This window comes from Salvelinus sp. IW2-2015, linkage group LG11 (assembly GCF_002910315.2).
Source record: "Salvelinus sp. IW2-2015 linkage group LG11, ASM291031v2, whole genome shotgun sequence".
NCBI classification, from domain to species: Eukaryota; Metazoa; Chordata; class Actinopteri; order Salmoniformes; family Salmonidae; genus Salvelinus; species Salvelinus sp. IW2-2015.
The window spans coordinates 15,841,980-15,868,159 of record NC_036851.1 but is presented as its reverse complement, the minus strand read 5'-3'; the positions used below and the strand labels follow the sequence as shown (position 1 = coordinate 15,868,159).

Here is a 26,180-nt window from a genome sequence, read left to right as displayed (position 1 = left end):
ACTGAGTTTGAAAGTAGGCCTTGAAATACATCCACAGGTACACCTCCAATTGACTCAAATGATGTCAATTAGCCTATCAGAGGCTTCTAAAGCCATGACATAATTTTCTGGAATTTTCCAAGCTGTTTAAAGGCACAGTAAACTTCTGACCCACTGGAATTGTGATACAATGAATTCTAAGTGAAATTATCTGTCTGTAAACAATTGTTGGAAAAATTACTTGTGTCATGTACATAGTAGATGTCCTAACCGACTTGCCAAAACTATAGTTTGTTAACAAGAAATTTGTGGAGAGGTTGAAAAAACGAGTTTTAATGAATCCAACCTAAGTGTATGTAAACTTACAACTTCAACTGTATATATTTTACTGCAACAAGAAGTATAAAAGTTTTGGAGTGATCTTTGAACTGTAAAGAGTGGTAGAGTGGTGTAAATCCCAATAACATTGCACAGTGCATGTTTTACACATGAGTCCTGTAGTCAGATTGCTGCTTCACATGGTACCAGTTTATAGCCTGTYAATTAACCATGAATAAGATTGAGACATATGATGTCCTTTGGGTGGTATCTGAGTTACAAAGACTGTAGTCCACCGAGCGGCCACATGGGAGCGGTATATTATAAGGCATTCCAAAAAACATAGACTAACAGGTTACACACTCGTTGCCTGGCTGGCTACCCACCCAAACTCCTAGATAAAGGATAGAATTAAAGCAAATATGCAATGTTGGTCATATCATTGTATTATATCACTGTGTAGGATATGCCCTATCTGTAGCCTATCCAACATTTTGAGGTAGAATTATGTAAGAGGGCTCGTAAACTTCTCTGAAAGAATATGTGATTGAAAAGTCAAATCAAATGTGAAAATATCATTATTGGAAAAATATATGTATAAAAACACTGGCATATGGGGCCTCCCGAGTAGCGCAGCGGTCTAAGGCACTGCATTGTAGTGCGTGAGGCGTCACTACAGACCCAGGTTCGATCCCAGGCTGTATCACAACAGGCCCGTGACCGGGAGACCCATAGGGCGGCACACAATTGGTCCAGCGCCTTCCGGGTTTGGGGGGGCTTTACTTGGCTTATCGCGCTCTAGCGACTCCTTGTGGTGGGCCGGGCGCCTGCAGGCTGACTRTGGTCATCACTTGAATGGTGTTTCCTCCGACACATTGGTGCAGCTGGCTTCCAGGTTAAGCAGGCGGGTGTTAAGAAGTGCGGTTTGGCGGATCATGTTTCAGGGGATGCATGACTCGACCTTTGCCTCTCCCGAGCCAGTTTGGAAGTTGCAGCGATGAGACAAGATCGCAATTGGATATCACAAAATTGGGGAGAAAAGAGGGTAAGATAAAAAATAAACACTGGCATATTTAATCCACAACTAAGCATAGACCTAAATAACACACACATTTAATTTTAAATAGTCACACTTATTTAGTTTAGTTCTATGTTTCTTAACACAAATATAAAAGTGAAAAGTATATATTAATAGCTGTATGTCTCCTATGTGTGYGAATATAATCTATAACAGAGAGTGAGTCTCTTTCTTGGCAGAGCGCCTGGCCCATCTGCGGCCTGGCTCGTGGAGTACTGTTTGTTAATGTTTCAATCAGCTGTGTGTTGAGGAATGTGGAGCTATTTAACCTGAACTTCCCCAGGTGTGCGGAGGCGCCGCTCAGTCTGGGCCCCGTCGCCCTCCCCTCCCCTGCCCTTGGCACAAAGCTATCACACAAACACAATCACACACTGGCCGTGCCTCAGAACGCCGGGGCTGCAGCTGTGCGCATCTTACCGCAGGGAAATGGGAAAAACATTGCACCAGGGGAGACAGAATAAATCTTATAAAGAATTGCCGATTTAACCCCTGCCCTTCCGAAATAGAAAAGGATCCTCAACTAAAACACAATTATTGATTTCAGTGTTTTATAGTATATCCCAAATTGTTATCTATTTTTMATGAATTCCTGATTAGACCGAATACTTGCCTATACCTTTCCTAATGTGTTTGACAGTGAGTGCATAACCTTTTATACAATTCTGCACATATTTTCTGCKTGCTAGTTATCATTGTCAATATCCGTCAAGACATTTTGACTCAACACTAAAGACTTCGCCGTGTTATTTGATATGTTAATGAGGCCTATTAAAGCAAAGTACAAGTTAACTGTTAAGTCATTATGTAGGCTACCAGCGGTGGTCCAATTTAATTTCAGGAGCTGAGACAGCTAATTCTGAATAGTTGATGACAGTTCAGGGAATGTTTGTTTCCCTCTTCTCTCAGCCTGTGCATCATCTTATGTGCACTTGTAAACACTATAGTAAATGTATAATGGCTAATTGTAAATGTGATGGGGAAATTATATGTGACACACACACACACACACACCATAAACACCAAAAGCCATGTTTAAAATAATTGCCTTGTTTTAATAAAAAACACCATGAAGGTACATTGTAAAAAAAATATATATATTTTTCACATAGTGTGGCATTGTAATATACAATACATTTTGTCGCTCAGGATACTGAGAAAATGAATACATTTTATTTTACAAAATTTTGAATTTCATACATGTTTTACAAAACGTAAGAGAAACGTTGTCTTTCTTGAGAAAGTCAACACAACAACAGGCGAAGCTGTTTGCAGTAACTGCCATGGTCCAATGACTAACACAGTCTATTAGGACCCACTAGTCTCCATGAGATCAGAGACCTCGGTATGGATCGAATGCCTTGAGTGACAGTTCCTCTCTTCTTGAGAATGTCCATCAAAAGTATTTTCTAGCATGGGAGTTTGAAACTTCCCTACTTGGCTCAAGGTTTGTTTGTGATCTAATGTCACATAATGTAACCTTGTTCTTTCTTCGCGGTGCTCGCTCTGGAACGATACACGTGGCGATGCTCCGAGAGGTCTAGCGGCACATGATTCTGTCATCCGAGCATCCATTCTGGAGAGAGAAGATAAAAACGTTAGGTCTGTGTTTGCTGTGAAAGTACTTGCCTACTAGTTTCAATGCAACATAACTTTTTTCACTGTTATAAACCAACTTTACGCATGGCTACAGACTATTCATATTCAGGCTACTTCCAACTGTTAGGTCAGCTATCGGGAGACACTAGGTAACTCTTGCAGAAACTCATCAAGATATGTCAGAGTGATATTTACCTCGACAGTGATGCTTGCCAGCTCTGCATTCAGGGTGGTCAGAGGTGTGCGGGGCACGCTGCTCTGCTGACGACTTTTCTCCGGCTCATCCAGCTCGACCTGCAGGTCCCAGATGTAGTCAATGACGTGCTGGAGGATCTCCACCTTGCTGGCCTTCTTGTTGGTAGGCAGAGTAGGTACCAGCTCCTTCAGCTTGCTGTAGCAGCTGTTCATGTCTTGCAGAAAGACGGTCATCTGCTCGTCCAGCAGCGGGATCTTGCATTTGGAGATGGACAGGCTCTGGTCCGCGAGGCACCGCACCATGTCCTCGCCGCCAACCTTACTCTTCAGTGCGCAGGTAGGTCCGACAACCTTCATATTGGCTGATGGTGTAGCTGTAGTTTCCAAAGATAATGAAAAGATGATGCGTAAAAGCTATAGAGATTACCAAAGGCTCCACAAGTATTTTTAGTAGTCTTGGGAATATTGTCTCAGTAATGTTGACAGTTCTCAACAACGCACGAGTGTACCGCCTTGAATTTATAAGACTAGGACTTGGAGGCGTGCCCAAACTTATCCTGTTTGCGGAGCGAGGGCCTATAGCGCAGCCGTGTTAGCGTTAGAAGGACGTTTCACAWCTGTTTTCTTAGCCAATGAGAGCGTGCGCCTGATTTTAAGGATTTAGAATATGTTTGAGAAGGCGTTACAAATGGAAACAAATGTGTATTTTTACGGCTGATTGGCCTATGTGGGAATCCAGCTGGCCATGGCTTGGGGACTCTGCAGGTGTAGAGTGCCTGGGGACACTGAAGGGTTGGTGTTATGTATGGGTATGGGAGTATATGTGCTGTGTGTCGGATGGGATGAATGGCTGGTGATAATAACCATAGCGCCTTGCCCACCCAACAGTTAGAGGGCACCTTAGATGACCACGTTATAAACGTGCCATAAATGAAGAGATATTCAGACTATTAATAATAACTGGTTTATTACCATTGGGTATAGTGTAATATGATTAAAGTCCATTCAAACAATTTGCTCTATATAACACTCATGTGTGCAATTTATGATTCAGAACTTTACACACAAGGGGGGGAAACAACATTCACAATTTAGTGTAGCATTAGTTATTATWTATTATCAAATGTATTTATAGGTCCCGCCTACATGTCTGTCTTTGGCGCACTTTCTCCCGTTATTCACCATAGCTGGCTGAGAATGTGTGTTAAAAGTCACACTAAGCTTTCTTTATACTTACAAACTGCACTTTTTAGCACAGACTCTCTTTTTCCTCTCATGAGGGAAGCCCCTGTGAGCCACTTCACGGATTCCTTCACATGTTCTCCGTGTGTGCTCAGCCTTGTGTGCACATTGAAATTGCATTGCTCTGTTCTGAATCTTCCCCCAGATTGTCCAAACAAGCCAAGGCAGACTGGCAGGCGCCAGCGCCGTGACGTCACCCATTCATCCGAGCCTTGACGCCTGTCAGCCTGGCGCCGAGCGGGCGGTCGCTATGGAGACCTCAAACAACAGGCTCGCACTCCACTGTTCACCTGAGTAGAGCGCAAACGGTCCATGCTATTTCGAATCCTTGGGACGTTGACATTTAAAATATTTAAGATTAGGGTTAGGTAAGAGTTATGGTTAGGGTAGYGACGTCCCATGGATCCCATATTGCACTAACCATGCGCAAACCCTGAGAACAAACTTCGGAGTTCATAATTCATTTATCACTTTAAATCACTTTGATGAGATTACCGCCCCGCGCACCTGCAAACGGTCATTGTCGCCAGTTTACTCAAGCATAGTATTTTAGGAAACGAATAAGAAAGAGAAAGAGCGAGAGCTGTAAAGTGAAACCATGCATTTGTACCGCATTTTTACGCAAATTGATAGGATAAGTTGCGGCAGCATTCCTTCACATMAAACTCTATGTGAAGGAGTCTCTATATGTCTGTCTGTGAATGTCTCCTAAAATCAACACACAGCAGCATAYCCAGCTAAATATCTTATATAAAACATGCAGCTTTTCTAAAAGTTATGCATTCATAAAAAAAACTGAATGCAGTTATACAATGATATAATATGCACAACATTTTTTTTAATGTAGGGGCTACTGCCGCAAGTTAAAAAAGTTCCTTAACTTTGTTATTACTAATGATAATAGTTAACTTAAATTACCAGCCTCAAACATARTGTTATGTTTAACCCTATAGCAATGGGTTTAGTTTAAAAATTATAATAAACTTTTGAAAGAAGCAACTTATTGCAATTAGCCTATATGTATGCAAATTAGCCTAGATATCACTAGAAAAACGATGGAAAACACGAATTAAAAGCAGAAAATAGTCCGTTTAAAGTAATTTTAGCCTACTGTCTTAAACGTAATTTAGTGTTGTATTTTTTTGCACTCTGTCCCAGGTTGCAGCTGACAGGGCGGAGGGGGGACAGGGGGAGGGCCGGCTGCCAGAACAATGGYAGTGCGGTGAAGGGATTGTGGGAGAGAATCTAGGCTGGAGCCACAGTGTCTGGAGCGCCCCTCCACTCCCCTCATCCAGCTTTTGTTCAGCTGCAAAAGCTATCAGCACTTCCTATTGACACCAACAATAACTCCACACAGCTGGGCCCTTTTTTAGCCTGTTTACAGCACATCAAGGCAAGGACAGAGAGAGGGAAGAGGGAAAAGGGAAGAAACAGAGGAGGGGAAAAGAAAAGTGAAACAAATTAGCTCCTGATTTTAACTGACAGAATGGCAATGCCTCGCACCAGCATCCAACTACCCAAAACCATTTTTTCCATGGTCATTCATTCATTTMAGTTAATACTGAAATGCATACAGGCATTTAATTGCCGAATTAATTTTAATGACATATCGTAAAAATCTGATCCCACGTTGCTACTGTTATAATTAACATGGAACAATAGCTACTGCTCATAGGGCTTCCGGAAACATGGATCTTCTAATCTTTGTACATTCTATTCTGAACGCATCAATGTAAACATGCTATTAGAGCATCCATCAAAAAGGCTGATATGCAACAGTTGCAGTCTGTTACTTAGACGGAACACGGTGTACAGTGCAGCAGTGTTTTCAACAGTTTGTGCCAGAACAGAAACTTTTCCCCACAGATTTGTCACTATACTGTAGTAAATTGTGCCATTTGGACAGGGAAAGTGTATTGGCTAATACACCCTCTTTATTGCTACAGAAAGTAGTTCCACAAAAGCAAAGTGCAGGATGTAGTGAGGGGAAAGCTGGAGATCAGAGGGGAAAGGACATTCGGTATTAACCCTGTTGCTACTGTTATAATTAACATGGAACAATAGCTACTGCTCATAGGGCTTCCGGAAACATGGATCTTCTAATTCTAGGAGTCAACAATAATGTGGGATATCATTTTTGATTGTAGACTTCACACTTAACGATTATCATTCAATCATATAACATGACATCATATAGTAGAATTTATTTTATGATGTCATTTAATTGAGAAGAAGCAAAACACACATTCTTTTTCTAATCTTGTGGGAACAAACAATTGATTCCCATTCAAAATCCTATTTGCCCTAACCCCTAAACCTAAACTCCTAAACCTAACCCCTAAGCCTAAAATAGCCTTTTTCCTTGTAGGGACCGGCAAAATTTCCCCACTTGTCTGAATTCTCCTTGTTTTACTATCCTTGTGTAGACTTCTGATCCCCACAAGGATAGTAAAACAAAAAACACACACAGACACACACACAGAAACACAAAGACTCACTCAGACACCTGTCTCTTATACACATCTAGATGTGTATAAGAGACAGCACACACACACACCCACACACACACACACACACCATCTTCCTGCAGCTGTGGGATTAGTTTCCAGTTCACAGTCTGGCTCTTCCTGTTTGGTCGATAATGATCACACCTGTGCAGGTATGTGGAGACAAGCATTGCCACTCATATGGGAGTGGTGGGGTGTGGTGTCAGGTATACATGGTGTGTGATAGTCAATGTCAAATGTGTATTGTTGATAGTGATTGAGACACATTAGGAGCAGGGGAAATAAAGATGATAACAATAAGTGCCTGCAAGACGGGGTGGTTGGGCTGAGTGTGTCATTTCTGCTTACTCAATGGGTTTGTTTTTTATTGGTTCCCTCCTGTTCCCTGTGGTGACTGTCCTGCTTTGCTCTGCTCTGCTTTGCCCTGCTCTAGCCTGGTCAGCCCTGGTGTCCCCCTGGGGAGATTGGCCTCTAATGAGTTCCTGGCCGTGGGGAGTCAGTCACATCCTGTCCAATGACAGGGCAGCCCCTGTTCACAGATGTGTCATCAGCAGAACCGGCTTTCTGCTGAAAGGTCTGGAGCGTCTGAACGGTCACTGTATGTATGGCTATATTTTGCTGTTTATCATAGCAGTCTTGTGGACTTTGATACTGGCAAATCTCTAGATTATATAAGAGTTGTGTAGACTGATAGTAAGTGCTGCACAATAGAGATCCATCCAGTCCCACAGATGTCTTGGACTGTATCCTTGGCCCTGGACTGGGGATGGCTGCCCTCTCTCCCTCACACTCAGGGACAAGCACAGTTTGGGCACTTTGCAGCCAGCAGCAGCTTGTGTGCCTGCACATTCACAGTGGGACCAGCGGACCCCAGCCTAACCCCCTGCCTCCGCCTGGTTCCCACACACACTATCAAAGCCCTTTAATGGCTTCTAATTAGCTCCCCATCTGCTGGTGACAGCGCACTGGTGGCATGCAAAAGCACCCATTCAGAGCATCGGCATTGTACTCTGGAATACTTTCCACTCCACTGGCAATTGCCTGGAGAGAGTTTTAGCCAGGGGGAGTGTTCTATGGTCAGGGGTTTGGGGGGAGGGCATTGGTGGAGGGACACACAATGGGAGACAGTGTTATGGCTTGCTGCAAATCTAATAATGCCAGAGTTCCTTCCGTCCCTGGACCCCCCCCCCCCCCCCCTTATCTCCCCTCTTGCTCATCTGCAACATATTGGCCTCTCTAAAGTGAATCTGGTTCACAGCACTGTGCTCCATGGAGAAGGTGCTGTTCTGTGTTCTGTTTTGAGCATAGGTAATAAACCTGATAAGGTGTTCCAATCCATTGTACTGCATGGGACCCTGCAGCTCTACCTCTCCACAGGGGGAACAATGGTTTTACCTCTTTAGAAACTGTGATGTCTTCCTAATGAGGCCTAGTCATTAGCAGCTCCTCCAGTGGCCTGCTATGCTATCTGTGAATAGGGCCTGTGTTTGGCCTACACGGCCCCCACACAGACAGACACATAGACAGTGGGGCCCAMGTCCAGTGGATCCGTTAGGGGGGGACCAGCTGTTCACAGCTGGGCAGCGGGGGGAGGACTATGGAGGACTGTGGGGACCAGGGCCCACTGCTGCTGGGCAGCTGTCACCACCAGCAGGGAGGAAGATAAAGGGCAAACAAAGTGCTGCTGCGGAAAATCATCAGCTCAACCAGACAGCTTCCTCTGCCTCCCCAGAGCAGAGCCCATCCTCACCTCAGGCTGCATAGCGCATTCAACTGGACATGGATGGCTCCTAGTCATCTAGCTAAGTGGTGTAAAGTAACTAAGTAAAAATACTTTAAAGTACTACTGAAGTKGTTTTTTGGGGCTTCTGTACTTTACTGTTTATATTTTTGACTACTTTTACTTCACTACATTCCGAAGGAAAATATAAACGTTTTACTCCAACCAATCAATTTTCCCTGACACCCAAAAGTACTTGTTACATTTCGAATGGACAGGAAAATGGTCCAATTCACGCACTTATCAAGAGAAGGATCAAGGATGCGGCCGTCCCTARAGCCTCTGACTCACTAAACACAAATGCTTTGTTTGTAAATAATGTCATAGTGTTGAAGTGTGCCCATGGCTATCCGTAAAAAAAAAAGAAGAAAATTATGGAAACGTTTTTATGGAAATCTTAATATAAGGAATTTGAAATTATTTATAGCATTTACTTTGACTTTAGATACTTAAGTATATTTAAAACCAGATACTTTTAGACTTTTACTCAAGTAGTGCTTTACTGGGTGACTTTCACTTTTACTTGAGTCATTTTCTATTATGGCATTTTACATTTACTCAAGTATGAAAATTGGGTTATTTTTCCTCCACTGATCTATCTTACATGCCTACACACTGGGACCTTATCATATCTATGTTAAATGATATGACAGAGATGATATGACAGAGATGGTACYCTCTTCACCTGTGTGGAGGAGGCATCAAGACATTGAATTCAAAATGAGATRAAATGTTTTGGGGTTAATGTCTCTGAGGCTTTCCAAAACCAGTTTCAGTAACATAGGCATGTACTCATAATTGAGAATATTTAACTTTTAACATAGAGAGCCTGGCTTTCAGATGATGCGTGAGTGCCTCGGTGTAGGCTYTGTTGTGTATTCATTTGTGTGACGAACAGTCAGTCACCTGACCTCTCTCCCTATAACACACACATCCCCACAGCTGCACAGAGGTCTCCAGTCAGCACAGCCAGGGGACATGGGAGCCAAACCCTAAAGATGGAGCCTGGACAGTGGCAGCTGGGGAGCTCACAAAGCCCCATTCAGAGGGCCCAGGCTTGGGGACAATGGCTGGGCCAGGCTGAGCCCTCTCCTCCGCTGTTCCACCCAAAGATTAATACTTCAGATCGGCTTCCCGGTGGCAGGCTCGGCTAAAAGGAGAGCCCTCCTGTTTGTCAGTGGGTATTGTGTGAGTTGTCTGAGAACCAACCTTTTGGATGGGCTTGACAAATGAGCTCTGCCATTGACAGTGAACAGATTGTGGCATGTATATAATCAGGTTATTTGGGTGTTGGTTTTTTGTTTCTCTCCCTTTAGGCCCTTGACATTTCTACACTTCTGAAAGGGCTATGATGGGCCTAGGTTTCCTCTCTTGTTTATTTCTTTTGTTTATCAAAGCTATGTTGAATGAACATCCCAGTCATGATGGTATTGGATGTTGGAGATCCTACATCCATTCATCCTCCATCTCTCTCTGAAGAGGAGGCACAAGAGAAACAGGTGTGAGTCATAGTCAACAGACCTACATTGCTTTCTTATTATTGCTTTGTATTCTGTGCAGGCTTCCCTTTCTACCTGCCCTGAACAKAGTGTTAGAAAGAACACCCTCAGTGTGGGAAGCACAGTAACAAAATACAGTGTTAGGTGAGGTGGTGTGATGTGGGATACCACAGCACAGTMCCCTGTGTTAGGCCTCGCCCTCAGCCTAGGAGTGGAGTGCAGGTGTTTAGCCCCCAGCAAGGCACCGTTTCAGGTTAGACTAAAAGAATCCCGCCCTGCCCTCTCCACGTAGGAAACTGTAGGTGTCCACTAAGCAACACACACAGTCAGTCGCACACCTGTGCCCACAGGAAGTGAGCTACTCTGTTTGATTACACAATACAACAAAATATTTCATCAGGACAACTTGAGGCAAAGAAATGTTGTCGTCGTTAATTATCATAGCTATGAGATTTGTCTTTTAGTGGCAAGATTTGTCTTTTTACAACAATGAAAACCAATGTAATAACAGTTTAACATATTACTCTATAATGATTTAATAGTGATACAGTTATGATAGTTTGTGAACAACCTTTGCCCTCTAATTGATGACATTAAAGGAGGCCTCATCAGGCCCTTCTGTCCTGTTTGTCCCTGTGTGTTGGCTGTATTCTCACGATAAAGGAATGTACCCACCACATAAACACAGACTCTCCTACAAGCCCCCTATCCCCCCTCCCTACGGCCTCATTCCCTCAACATCTAAAGACACTAGTCTGTTTCCCTGTCTCCCCCATCTCCCTCCCCTCATATCCTCTGACTCCCTGTTCTTCCCTACTTTTCCCTGTCTCCCCCTCTCTCTTAGCCATAGCACCACTCTCACAGTCACAACGGCAACAGCACCTTGATGATGCTCTTGTGTTTCCCACGTTGTCTGAGGCACGCTCAGCTAGGACATCGCCCTGCTTCTCACAAAGCCAGGACCCACTTCCAGGAATCCGCTTGTGTGAAACTAAATGCAGCAGAAGGTGCCCTAGTTTGAAAGTTCATTCTTCTCCCTGGGATTGTTTCAGGGAGTTAACAAAGGGGGAGAGAGGGTGTGTGTGGGTCAGCAGGGGTGTGTATGTGTGTGTGTGTGTGTGTGTCTGGGCTTTACTCGCCAGTGTGTGTGTGTGTGTCTGGGCTTTACTCGCCAGTGTGTGTGTGTGTGTGTGCACGTGAGGGTAGGGGTGTAGGATTATAAAGAGGAAGTGAATTGGAAGTACACACTCAGTGACCGAATGAGAGGGAGACATTCCTTCGCAGGCCCTTCCCCTCCTCCCCCTCTTCCTCCATCCTCTCCACTCCTCTGTCGTTCGCAGGCCCTGGGAAAATCAAACAGGTGTTTTGTCCCTGGCAGAAAAGCTGGCTGTGCCCGGGGTATGCAGGCTACAGGCTGTTGGGGGCTAGCGAAAGCTCTTAGGCCCAGCTTTAGGTCGGCGCTCTGAATGGCCCTCCGCTTCATTATCATGTGAATTCTGGGAACTGCCCTGGGCTCCCAGTAACACCAGTGAGCTTCCCATATGGTGTTCGCTTGGCAACTAGAGAGCCCCCCCCCCCCCATGTCCCCTTACCGCTCACTCTGCACCCCTCCCTTCCATTCCAACACTTGATATCAAAGGAGGACAAGTAGGAGAGGGACACTGAGGGGCCCTGCGGCTGGACCACACAGACTAATATTGGACAGGCCTCATCATGGTCGTATGACGCTGCCTGCTGCCCTGGAGGGCAGGTTTAGCATCCTGATGTATTCAAGTTGTAGTTATGATTGACATAGACACTGTGAGCCTTCTGTGGAGAGGTGTCCCTCCCTAATCAATGGGAATTTCACAGATCGCTTTCCCCATATCAAATCAAATCAAATTTGAATTTGTCACATGAGCCGAATACAGCAGGTGTAGACCTTACTGTGAAATGCTTACTTACAAGCCATTAACCAACAATGCAGTTCAAGAAATAGAGTTAATAAAATATTTACAAAATAAACTAAAGTTTAAAAAAAAGTAACAACAAAATATCATAACAAGGCTATATACAGGGGGTACCGGTACTGAGTCAATGTGCGGGGGTACAGGTTAGTCGACGTTATTTGTACATGTAGGTGGGGTAAAGTAACTATGCATAGATAATAAACAGCGAGTACCAGCAGTGTAAAAACGAAGGGGGGATGGGGGGGTGTCAATGTAAATAATTTCACAGATCGCTTTCCCCATATCCTACTCTGGGAGAATGACAATGTAGTGTGTAACACAACAGGATRAGTGGAGTGTGCCAACCCAAACCACCCACTACGACTTGCCTCAGCGAACCTTCCTTGTTTTTGTGTGACACTTTTACAAACATTGGTGTATTGAACCTTAATTAACACAATCGCAATGTGATCCACTTGAGCTGGAAATAATATGAAGAAGACTATACTTACTCATGTGACTAATGCAATATTGTGATGATTCAAAATTTCCAAGACGATGAGGCCACTTCCATTATCTATTGCAGTGAGACATCAGTCATCAGTAACAACATGCTAGGGAATGCTCTGCTTTGGAGCCACCTGTGGTTGAAGGGCAGGAAGGAAGTTTCTGAACAGTATGTCACATGTGCTACATGATCTCATGATGATGCAGAGAGAGAGTGTGTGTGTGTGTGCGTGCGTGCGTGCGTGCGTGCGTGCGTGCGTGTGTGTAATATCTTGGCTTACTTCCCTATTTGCACCTGTGATAAAGGGGGAGAGGCATGGATGGAGTGAGGGAGAGAAGGGGGGAAGAGGGAAAAGATTTGAGTCTGAGCCTAGGTCAGAGGAACTCTCCTGATGACTCATGTTCTTGCACATGGAGCGATTCACTCCCTCTGCAGCTGTCCAGCCACATGCGCAATATTATTTCACAACATCTTCCCTGTCCTTGAAAATTCACCCCCCCTACTCGCCCTTCCCTCTCCCCTTCCACTCTCTCACCGCCCTGGCTCCAGTGAAACACCCTGAGTAGGTGCAGGTGCAGGCGTTACTCATGCCCTCTTCCCCGAATCTGCTTGTGCTGCATGTCATTTAATAATCTTTTCTATTCCACAGAAACCTGACGGCCTCAGGTAAGTGTTGTAATCACCCTGCCGGGCCACACCCTATGTGTAAAAACACAGCTTGTGACATCGATGATAGTACTTTCATCACATAGGTACTGATAATGATCCATCATTTTTATTTTCCAGATTCTTGGATGGTGCGTTGTGTGTGTGTGTGGGTGCTGTGTGGTGTGTGTGTGTGTGTGTGTGATGTGTGTGTGTGTTGTGTAGTCTGTGTGGTGGGTGTGTGCTGTTCGTGATGGCTTGTGTGTGCTGTGTGGTGTGATGTGTGTGTGTGTGGATGTGTGTGTGCTGTGTGTGTTTGTGTGTGATGAGAAATGTGGGGACCAACAGAAGTTTGACCAACTGACATTTTGTTAGTCCCCACAAGTCAAATGCATTTCTACGGGGGTTTAGGGTTAAGGTTAGAATTTGTGTTAGGGTTAGAATTACGTTAAATGTTAGGTTAGGAGCTAAGGTTAGGGTTAGGGTTAAGATTAGGTTTTTGGCGTTAAGGTTAGGGTTCAGCGATTAGGGAAAATAGGGTTTTGAATGGGACTGAATTTTTCTCCACACACACATGCTCTCTGTGTATACAGTATCTTTTTAGGTCAGAGGATTCTGCCTGCTCTGGTCCAGCTCTGGACCAGGGGAACGCCTCTTCGTTCCTCCCCAGATGACGTGTGAGTGCAGCAGCCGTGACTCATCACACAGCTGCCTCTGGACTCCCACCCATCCTGGAGGAGTAGACCCAGTCAGACCAGGTCACAAGCCAGTGGCATGACCACAGTGTTTACTGCAGCAGGCCTAATGGACTAATGATACCTGAGGAATGATACACATTACCCGTATAGGACTACTGACTGGTACTGATACTATTACACAGCAAATACAACCCGTTGAACATGCCCGTCATGGATCGATCTCTACTGACTAACACGTTCTTCATATGGCTTCACCTGTATCTTCACTACAACATGGTAACATCATGTCTCTGTGAGGAGGGTGAATCATTGATTCTACTCACACGTTATGATGACTCTCTAGTGTTTAACAGTGAATGGCATTTTAGTGGAAATACATGTTATATGCATGTCAAACTAGAGTATAGATATTCATATGGAAAATAACACCTTTCATCCAAGAGATGAATTTGCCAAACCCCCTCTTCCCGCCAAAACAGAAAGAGAATGAACCTCGAATAGAGAGATGAGAGTTGAGTGAGGAAAGAGTGAGTGAGAGAGAGAGAGGAGAGGGAGTGAGAGAATGGACGGATCCTTTTCTGTGCGCCCTAAAGACGTTTCCCTCAGATGTTGGGTCTTCTTCAGATGCTAATGGTCAATTTTTATTCTAAAGCCTCCCTTAGCATAACAATGCTATGGAAGTGAAAGAGCTAAACCTCTGCTTTCTTTAGGAAGCCAAAGCTGGTCTTTCTTGTGGACTAATGCCCTTCTCTCTTTGTGCAGAGAGTGAAAACCCTCTGGAACGCGATGGCAAGGTGATCACAGCGCTAACTTGAAAATGAGACTGAAACAACACGTGATAGCCACCCAAAGTACCATCACTAAGTCATTATAATAAAATACATGGCCAAATACAGCTCTGTGTAGATAGCCAGGTGCACTTACTTTCAGAAATATGATTACAGAGATTGTTTSAAATATTATTGGGCTTTGTTGTTTAAATCTGTGGTGAATTACAGTACCAGTCAAAAGTTTAATTAACGGGTTGTATTTGCTGTGTAATAGTATCACACCTACTCATTCAAGGGTTTTTCTTTACTTTTACTATTTTCTACATTGTATCATAATAGTGAAGACATCAAAACTATTTAGTAACACATATGGAATCCTGTAGTAACCAAAAAAGTGTTAAACAAATCAAAATATATTTTAGATTCTTCAAAGTAGCCACCCTTTGCCTTGACGACAGCTTTGCACACTCTTGGCATTCTCTCAACCAGCTTCATGAGGAATGCTTTTCCAACCGTCTTGAAGGAGTTCCCACATATGCTGAGCACTTGTTGGCTGCTTTTCCTTCTGTCCTTTGGTCTGATGAGTCCAAATGTGAGATTTTTGGTTCTAATGGCCGTGTCTTTGTGAGACGCGGAGTAGGTGAACGGAAGATCTCCACATGTGTGGTTCCCAKCGTGAAGCATGAAGAAGGAGGTGTGATGGTGTGGGGGTGCTTTGCTGGTGACACTGTCAGTGATTTATTTAGAATTCAAGGCCCACTTAACCAGCATTGCTACCACAGCATTCTGTATCGATACGCCATCCCATCTGGTTTGCGCTTAGTGGGACTATCATTTGTTTTTCAACAGGACAATGACCCAACACACCTCCAGGCTATTTAAGGGCTATTTGACCAAGAACGAGAGTGATGGAGTACTGCATCAGATGACCTGGCCTCCACAATCACCCGACCTCAACCCAATTGAGATGGTTTGGGATGAGTTGGACCTCAGAGTGAAGGAAAAGCAGCCAACAAGTGCTCAGCATGTGGGAACTCCTTCAAGACTGTTGGAAAAGCATTCCTCATGAAGCTGGTTGAGAGAATGCCAAGAGTGTGCAAAGCTGTCATCAAGGTAAAGGGTGGCTACTTTGAAAGAATCTAAAATCTAAAATATATTTAGATTTGTTTAACACTTTTCTGGTTACATACATTCCATATGTGTTATTTCATAGTTTTGATGTCGTCACTATTATTCTACAATGTAGAAAATAGTAAAAATAAAGAAAAACCCTTGAATGAGTAGGTGTGTGCAAACTTTTGGCTGGTACTGTATGTCTGTTGGAAGGCTCAAACCCAAATGTTATGACTGTATGTCTCATACTCAAAACACCAAAATGATATCTGTGCTTGAAGCAAATTTGGAAGACTGACCATGGTGATTACAATAGATTACTTATATCAGCTCTGATATGAGGAGTTCATGGCTTTTCATTCCTTTGCTTTAATCAGGTGAGCCTTCATTCAGGGTGTGRGGTTGAATGGTGGTACAGATATCATCTCTGTATCTGGTTGATGGAGACGTCATCCTACTTCTGCCTCTCTCTATGCACGTTTTTAGAAATAAAGGCGCAAATTTCCCCAAATGTCGTTTCAAGTTTTTCTCCGTGGAATTTTAGGCTATTTATGAATTGAGAGGCAGATTCATAGCCATCTTTTTATGAGTTTGTTCATGGAATATAACATCCTACATATTCTAATCCCACGGTCAAGATGTATGAATGCGTTATTGATAGAAATGTTACTAGCTTGAGGGAGTGGCTGTTTTTGTGATTGTATTTTTTTTACAGTAAAAAAGAGGATAACAGAAATGGTTTTATTAGAGGGTACGATCCACCAGTTGTGTCATGAGACTTTGTGTCTCTGAAGAATATGATGGAACCTGACATTGGTCACATCGGTAACAGTAGCACAATGAGGCTTCATCTGTTGTTCCTATTGGCAATTGTTGCTTAAGTACCCCACAATGACCAGTCCTTATCCCATTAACACCTCTCCTGTTCCCCCCTCCTGTCTCTGGATCTGTCTGTGCAAATCAGATCAGCAGGTCCAGGGCCAGGTGCAGCCCAGAGGAAGTTAGCACCTCCTCAACCATGCCAACACACTCTATTTACATGCACAATGCATGCAGGTTAATTAAGCAAATCTGTGAGCACAGGTGTGTTTGATGGATGGGAGGAGGGACACACTGTTGTGACTGGAGCCATTCATACATGTAAAACATAAAATGCAGATGATATATAGTGCCTATCATAGGTAAGTGATTTTTTCACATTTTGTTGCATTATAAAGTGGTATTGAAATGGATTTACCTCACTGTACCCACACATACAATTATATGTAAGGTCCCTCACTTTAGTAGTGTACTTCAATGCACAGATTCAACAACAAAGACCTGGGTGCTTTGCCAATGTCTTGGTAGGAAAGGCACTGATTGGTAGATGGGTAAAACATGTAAATAAAAAGCAGACGCTGACTATCCCTGTGAAGCTATTACAGTAAATAGGAGTCCTTCCAAACTGAGTTGCCAGAGAGAAAGGAAACCGCTCAAGGATTTCACCATGGTGTCAATGGTGATTTAAAAACAGTTACAGAGTTTAATGATGTCACACCCTGATCAGTTTCACCGGTCTTTGTGCTTCTCTGCACCCCCCTCCAGATGTCGCCCATCTTCCTCATTATCCCCTGGGCATTTATACCTGTGTTCTCTGTTTGTCTGTTGCCAGTTTGTCTTGTCTTGTCAAGTCTTACCAGTATTCTTTCCTGTCTTCCTGRTTTCTCAAGTTTCTGTTTCCTAGTTTCCCCGGTTCTGGCCATTCTGCCTGCCGTTCAGTACCTGCCTGACTCTGACCCGATTACGGACCTCTGCCTGCCCTGACCCCGAGCCTGCCAGCCGTTCTGTACCTTTATGACTGCCCTGGATTACGGACCTCTGCCTGCCTTGACCTGTCTTTTGCCTGCCCCCTGTTRGGGTCAATAAACATCTATGATTCTGGCTGTCTGCACTTGGYTCTTATCCTGAGTTCTGATAAATAGCTGTGATAGGACAAAACTGAGAATGGATCAAAAACAATGTAGTTACTCCACAAAGAAGGTACAGAATAAAAAATATTCAAAAACATATATCCTGTTTGCAACAAGGCACTAAAGTAACACTCCAAAAAATGTGGCAAAGAAATMTACTTTTTGTCCTGAAAACAAAGGGTTATGTTTGGGGCAAATCCAACACAACACACCACTCTCCACATTTTCAAGCATGGTGGTGGCTACATCATMTTATGGGTATGCTTGTCTTCAGAAAGGACTGTGGAGTTTTACAGGTTAAAAAGAAACGGAATGGAGCTTAGCACAGGCGCAATCCTAGAAGAAAACCTGGTTCAGTCTTCTTTCCACTTGACACTGGGAGACACATTCACCTTTCAGCAGGACAATATGTTCCTCATTAGCTGAGTTACAGTTTTGACTTAAATCTGCTTGAAAATGATCAACAACCAACTTGACTGAGCTTGAAGAATTTTGAAAAGAATAATGGGCAAACAATCCAGGTCATTGTCATGATAATACATTTTATTATAGAATTTTCCTTCCACTCTGACATTAGTGTATAATGTGTAGATAATCGACAAAATAATGACAACTAATACATTTTTATCCCACTTTGTAACYATGAAATATGAATAAATCTTATGATAGTTATTGTTTATTATACTATGTAATGTGTGTTATGTATTGGGCAAATGCTGCATTTCATTAAGGCTTATTTGCTGTGCCCTTTTTGTTTCTCATGCATTCATACAGCATGGCATGGATAACACTTAATTTATGCATGGAACAAAACACAGTCAGMGCTGTTTTTACTTGTGTTTAAGTGAGTACTATGTGTGTTCTTTCATGTGTATCTCTGTCTGCGTATTCTTGTGTGTGTGTGTGTGGGGGGGGGTTAAGAGGATGTTAGTGGTGACACGATGCATCCATTTAAAGCAGGGAGCTCAGCAACAGAGCATCAGGACTCAGTGAATGACACAGCTGGTTCTGTGGAGATAGCTGTCACTGCCATAACTAGGCCCTGCTCTCTCTCTCTTCCATTCCCTCTTTATCTATCTACCCCTCATTTTTCCCTGTATGTATCTCTTCTCTTCCATTTCTCCCTCTCTGATGTTGTGATGCCCTCTCTCCCTCCTCTCTCGCTTCAGGGTCCAGACTTCATGGAGCCGAAGCTGCAAAACTCACTTCCTGGAGCTGGCGTTCACTTCCTGTCTTTTTGTGTGACTTCCTGCCCTGCCTCTGTGATCAGGCCCTGCGGAGCCGCCTCTCTGGGAGAGACTTCCTGTTCCACAGACAGCTGTGGAGATAATTCCCCCTTTTTGCTGATTTTTCTATTTTTTTTTCGCTCAAGTGTCTTCTTTTCCATGCGCTGTTTTTCCAGTTACTCTGCTTGGCTGCAGGTTTATTTTGATATTGAGTGAACCGAATCAAATCCCCCTGAGCTATGTCATCTCAATTTTTGGAGAGTGGACCTGTCGGGGCTATTGAAGCAGAGCAATAAAATGAGATGGAAATATAACATACTACATGATGAAACACAATATAGGCACAAAGTACATATTCAACATAGTGATGTGAAAGACTAACTGCAGTATTGCACCAGTCTATCCTCTGTGGACTGTGCATTCCCATCAGCTCTCCTCTCCTCAGAGCCTCCCCTTAGGCCTTCCAGGAGCCCTGGGTGTGTGTGTAGAGGAATGCAGTGGGTGTGGTGACTGTGGGCCCCGGCAGAGACAGGCGCTGGTTGGTACATGAAGCTCCACCACAGTCTCCCCTGACGGGCAGAGCAGAGACAGCCTGCAGGGAGGAGGGCTTCACTGGGTGAGGGATCACAGGCCAGAGGCAGAAGGGAGAGGTGGAGAGGGAGTACAAGGAGAGGGAAAGAGGGAGCAAAGGAGGGGGAATGAGGGAGCGGAGGAGGAAATGTGGATGAGGCTCTGTTTAGGTGCCTTGCTGTCTGGGATTGCTGTGTATCACTCCACCCAGCTGAAACGGTTTACAGTATGTACCAATGTATATTTGTGTGTGTGGATGTGATGTGTACACCAGCTGATATGAAAGACTCCACATGCTCTACGTCCAAGAAGGCTGGTGGGAGGAGCTATAGGAGGATGTGGTCATTGTAATGGCTGGAATGGAATCAATGAAACAGAGTCAAACACGTTGTTTCCATGTCTTTGATGTGTCCGGTACCATTCCATTGATTCCATTCCAGCCAATATAATTTTCCCGTCCTCCTATAGCTCCGCCCACCAGCCTCCTCTGCTCTACATTGAGATGGTGCCGCTATCCCAGGGATCATCAACTAGATTCAGCCGTGCGCCAATTTTTTCTTGAGTGAGTGGTTGGTCGGGGGGCCGGAACATAACGAATCATTTGTAGAATGTAAATTGACCACCAGAAGTCCAAACAGAATGTTTGACTAACAATCATTTCAAACCTTGCTTACATTTGTATACGATCACGTGTCCCTGTTAAGCGTGGGCCTACTTGGAAACAGATTTCCAAAATTAAAGTCACTTGGGGCTGATTTCCTGGTGTTTTTACAGTCTTTGTTTTATTTATTTTTTGCTCAGAAAACTTCGGAGGGTTGCAAATAAAACCACCAACGGGCCAAATTCGGCCCGCGGAACACCAGCTGGGAAACCCTGCTCTAGGCTGTTGAATCTCGCACTGTAGGCTACATTATCTGTCTCCCCACTAACTAAAGGTGTCAGCATGCTTCCCAYCCTTAACAGTTCAGAAGAGTTTGTGCATTATGACGACATTTTGTATCGTTTTTGTTCATTTTGGACTTCGGTGAGTTTTTTTTTTTAAGTTTGGAGGCGAAGTCTCCAAAAGTAGGGATTATTAAAAAAAAGTATTTGTTGTCATTCTGTTAGGTGGAGKGAAACCCAAGAGCAGACTCAGACAAGGAGACGGGGATTAAGTAACCAAGGTATTTATTGGAACACAGGGGGGYAGATGGAGTACAGGTCAGTGGAAGAACGTGTTGCTGGTGAGCCTCAGGGTCCTTGGAAAAAAATCAGGATGTCATCTAAATAGACAAAAACGAAGCATCCAATCACATCCCTCAGCACGTCATTGACTAGGTTCTGGAAAACAGCAGGGGCGTGACCAAATACTCAGTGACCAAGTGGTGTGTTGAATGCAGTCTTCTTTTGCGGTCAAGGTGGTAGATATTCCAGAGGTCGAATTTGGTAAACACCGTGGCACCATGGAGGGGGGAAAAAGCAGAGCTGATGAGTGGCAAGGGGTAAATGTTCTTAACAGTGATATTATTCAGCCCACGGAAGTCCATGCACGGCCTCAGTGACCCATCCTTCTTCACAAAGAAAAACCCAGCACCCACCGGGGAGGAAGATGGCTTGATAAGTCCTGCAACCAGAGAATCCTGGATGTAACTCTCCATAGCCTCTTGCTCGGGATGAGAGAGGTTTAACAACCGGCTACTGGGGAGAGGAGCTCCAGGCTGGAGATCAATGGCGCAGTCGTACGGCCGATGAGGCGGCAGCGACAGGGCGTGGTGCTTGCTGAACACAGGAGCTAGATCGTGATACTCGGGAGGAACAGATGACAGGTCCGGAGGTTCTGGAATGAACTGAGGCACAGACAAGGCAGGGGGAAGGGCCGAATGTAAACAYTTAGTGACYAAATTAACTCSAAGTGGTGACCTTTCCGGCGGTCCAGTCAGTCTGTGGGTTGTGTAGCTTTAACCATGGATGGCCAAGAACCAGGGAAGAGTAAGGACAGTRGATTATGTGGAAACTGATCRTTTCCTGGTGATTTCCAGAGAGACGCAGGATGACAGGGACGGTTCTCTCACAGACACAGGCGAGGAGCTTTCCATTGAGAGCCTTGGCATCGAGGGGTGAATCGAGTGTAACAGTGTCCAGGCACAACTGGGTAACGACACCTCGGTCCAGGAAGCGCTCGTCGGCGCTGGAATTGATGAGAGCAGACAGAGGAAAAGCCTGACTCTGCCACACAAGGTTGCCTTCATGCAGGGGTCTGGGGGAAGATGGCCAGGCGGTTTGTCTCAACAGTATATCCCCCACTACTGCCGAGCCCCCTATTTTACTGGACGCAGGGAACAAGTGGAGACAAAGTGACCAACCTGGCCACAGTATAGGCAGCTCTTAGTGCCGATTCGTCGTTGCCTCTCCTCTGGAGAGAGACGGGCCCTGCCCAGCTGCATGGGTTCAGGATCTGGACATGCCTGTGGATGGGATGCAGTCAGAGAAGAAGGGCAAGGCACTGAAGCAGATGTTATGGGACATGKAACCCTACCTACCCTCTCCATCCGACACTCACGGAGACGGTTGTTGATGTGGATAGCGAGAGAGGTGAGTTCATCAAGTCCATCAGGCTCATCCCTGAACACCAACTCATCCATGAGGGTCTCAGTGAGRGRGTTCCGGAATGCTCCCTGAAGGGCCTCCTCATTCCAGRCGCTCTCAGCGGCGAGGGTGCGAAACTCARATGCCATCTCAGCAACACTATGGGGYCCTTGACAGAGGGACAGGAGTCATTTAGCGGCATCCTTACCACAGACCGGGTGCTCGAAGACCTTCATCTCCTCRGTGAATCTGGAGTATTAGAAGCAGATGGGGGACTGTCTCTCCCAAACTGCCGTGGCCCAGGAAAGCGCTGCTCCACGGAGGCAGCCAATCAGAAAATACATCTTGGCCWGTTCYCTAGCATAAGAGTAGGGCTGTTGCTCAAATACTAGTGAACATTGTACCAAAAAGGCTCTGCAAGCTCCGAGGTTGCCATCATAACGCTCGGGAGTCAGAACAAACGGCTCCCGGAGCGGAGGAGAAGGACTAGGAACTGGTTGTGAGCTCTGAGCGAGGGGTCGGCCCAGTAAGTCAGACYGGCTCTGTGAAAACTCCTTGATGTGCTCCAGAAGGGTCTTCAGGGCTTGGTCATGTCGCTCGAGCAGGGCGCCTTGGCCGACGAGGGTTTGGTGGAGAGTAGCAGAGTCTGCTGGGTTCATCTCTAGGGCCAGATCGTACTGTTAGGCGGAGCGGAACGGGTGAAKCCACGAGCAGACTCAGACAAGGAGACGGGGATGAAGTAACCAAGWTATTTATTGGAACACAGGGGGACGATGGAGTGCAGGTCAGAGGAAGCTCGGGCGGGTTYKTGGAGACCAGGTTSGGAGGCTGAGGTTGGAGCGAGAGGGGTTGAGATAGGGTAAGCAGGTCCGGGGAGGAATCCAGYGGAGTAATGGAGTGGGGAATCCAGGACAGAGTAGCAGGATGACGAGACGTGGGACAGGAGACAGGGACCAGAGTCAGAGCGGGCAGAACTGTAGTGGAGCGGAAAAACAGCGTCAGGTAGGGAAACAGGCACAGCGGGGGTAACAGGATCTGAGTAGTAACAAATAGCTAGAAGCGTAGACTGACTGAGCAGAGATTACGATCTYGCAGTGGGGAAGTGGCAGGACTGAGTATTTATAGATGTCTTGATTATGGAACGGGTTGCAGCTGGTGAGGATCTGCTCTGACTCCAGCACACTTGTCTCCGCCCACACACAAACACAGAGAGGAAAAGAGCACTGGGGGAGGCGGCAAGTCAAAGAGACACAGGATGACCAGTAGAGGGCGTTGCAGGAGCAGATGTGACACATTCAACGAGACGACCMGTTTTCATGCACATTTCTTCATTAAGAAATACTGCACCAAACATCTTAGTTAGATGTAAAATTGGCAGACGAAGATCTCCTCAGCAAAAGCGTCAAAATTTATGACTGATTTCTTGAGTTATCTTAGATTAATTCTGACTATTTTGAGGAAGTATATACTGGCACTGGTYTATCAAAATGGACAAAGTTTTATTGCCACTTTTTAAACATTTTTCAACCGGAGGTCTTTTAAAGGAGTATGCAGGCACACTCGTTCAGTTCGGCTAAGCACCAGCTCCAGTCGTACTCGTCAGCATATGTTCACCTTATGCCCTCATTGTGTCCATGTGGCCACCTGCATGGGCCAGGAATGACAGCAGGGTGGCTGCCAGGGTCAGGGCCTGGGGAGAGGGGCTGGTGCTTGCGGAGTCAGCCTGGGGAGGGTACAGGCCCGTCGGTATGTCTCCCCTCAGAGAGGGCAAACTTTGAGTGTCTCCTTTGAACCAGGGGACATGGCAGCCACATGGGCTTCTCATGGGGKGGTCATGGTGTCAGTGTGGTCAGATGGGATTTGGAATGGACAAATGTGTATGAGTTCCCTCAGATTCACTGATGTATGTTTAAGGATTTCTAGGGGAGATATGTTAGATACATTCCATTTAACTCAACAATGAATAATCAGACTGGATAAATAACATTATTTATGGTTGTTCTACCTAAGCAATACATTTGAAACAACATAACTTAGGGTCTGTCTAGTCATGCCCATGGTATCTTAAAGCTTAAGTTGCCTCAGTTAACATCTATACAGATAGCATCTAAAATCTAAGCTATGTGAACAGTRCTGGACAAGGACAGCTGAAAATCCACTATCGGTGCTTAAGAGAGAGGAGCTTTTGGGAAGAGCCTGTGGCATTTCACTTTCCTTACACAAGAACGAACAGCTAGGATACAATCTCAATCCATCACAATTAGGGGGTGTGGGTGGTTTTAAGAGCTAGCCTTGAGCTGATGGGGTTGAAGCCTCTACCCACGACAAAGCATCCTGGGCATGTTCTGACGGGATCTCCCCAGGTCCTGGCTCTGCCTGGTTGTGCTGAGTGGCAGGGGCATACACGGGCCTCTTCACACGTACACCACTTCCTGCTACTGCTGGGCACTGCACTGCACCTCTCAGGACCAGCATACAGGCCAGGGCAGGAGGCCACTCACAGATGGACAATGGTTTGTCATCTTAAGCAGTAACAGTAAAGAATATATGAATAAAAGTGAATTAACTTTGTATGAATTTGAAATGGAAAGCATATGCTGTCTCATTGCATTTGAACTCATTGATCCCCTTATTTGGACCATATTTAACTCTATTCTTCCCCAGCCACATCGTTGTGACAATGGCATCTGATTTAACTCAATACCAGCTAATGAAAAACAACATCTGAAGGCAACAACAAAATATGGCACATTTAGCAAGATAATATACACTTGCATAAAGCCGTTGGTATGCTGAGGCTTAATTGGCCTAAACCATGACAATAAAGTGAAGAACATTAATCAATAGGTTAGTTACACTGACATTTTCAACTGGAAAAACATCATGAACACCGTAGGTGGAAAACACCCAACAATGCTCAGTTATCAAAATGTTACCTTGTAAAAAGACTGAGTAGACGAGAGAGAGAGAGAGAGAGAGAGAGAGGAGAGAAGAGAGACGAGAGAAAGAGAGAGAGAGAAGAGAGAGAGAGAGAGAGAGAGGAGGAGAGAAGAGAGAGAGAAGAGAGAGAGAGAGAGCGAAGAAGAGAGATGAGAGAGAGCAGAGAGAGAGAGAGAGAAAGGAGAGAAGAGAGGAGAGAAGACTGAATTGTGAAATGACGAATTACCCAGTTGCTTTTCTCTCTCTCATTTCTCTCTCTCTCTCCTTTCTGTTGTCCTCCCTTATTTCCCCCCTCTTTTGGAAACATGCCCTTTCCCAGCTGCACAGCCCCCCACAGCGAGGCCAGGCCAGGAGCACAGCTGGCAGACATGGTGGAGCCAGTCGACAGGCGCATGAGCGCCGCCCGCCAGGCCCTCTTCCTCCGCAAAACATGCCCAGGTGTGGGGCCTCCGAGCTGGGCTTCTGATCTGCACCAAACAGGGTTGTGTGGGGTGGGTGAGTGTCAGGGTGTGAGGGGGTGTCCCGCTGAAGCTGTGTCAACATTGAGAGAGAGAGAGAGAGAGAGAGAGAGAGAGAGAGAGAGAGAGAGAGAGAGAGAGAGAGAGAGAGAGAGGAGACAGAGAGAAGAGAGAGAGAGAGAGAGAGAGAGAGAGAGAGAGAGAGAGAGTGTGTAGTTTGTGTAACAACGATTACTGCAGTGTTGTAGCTCAATTATAGCTAATTGTTCATATCACTTCATACCTAACCTACTTAAAGCCATGCCAGAGAAAAGTACATAGGGGATAAGTGGTTTGCAATGGCTTTGATTTAAAACATATAATCAAATGCCTATAAGGAACATTGGTTATTACAGTTTAATGAAAAACATAAATAGCCACCGCAGTACACACACACACACACACATTTACACACAAACACACACCTGCGTAAAGCCACATAGCCTGCACACACAAGGTTCCAAAAAACCACATCATGAAATAAATACCTTACACTTTAATGACATTACATGTAGAGATTTTAATATGCACTTTTATTTCATAACTTCAACTGATCGATGATTCAACCCCTCTCATT

The 26,180-nt window shown here is 45.0% G+C and overlaps 1 protein-coding gene across 1 annotated transcript; it reads right to left on the bottom strand.

The window, feature by feature from the left end:
- Positions 1–2,406: 2,406 nt before the first annotated feature.
- LOC111969892 (DNA-binding protein inhibitor ID-1) lies at positions 2,407–3,663 on the bottom strand. Its single transcript, XM_023996258.2, has 2 exons — positions 3,167–3,663; positions 2,407–2,948 (listed from the first exon to the last, which is right to left on the bottom strand). The coding sequence occupies exons 1-2, from the start codon at positions 3,521–3,523 to the stop codon at positions 2,913–2,915; spliced, it is 393 nt and encodes a 130-aa protein (XP_023852026.1). The 5' UTR covers positions 3,524–3,663; the 3' UTR covers positions 2,407–2,912.
- Between the last annotated feature and the right edge of the window lie 22,517 nt (positions 3,664–26,180).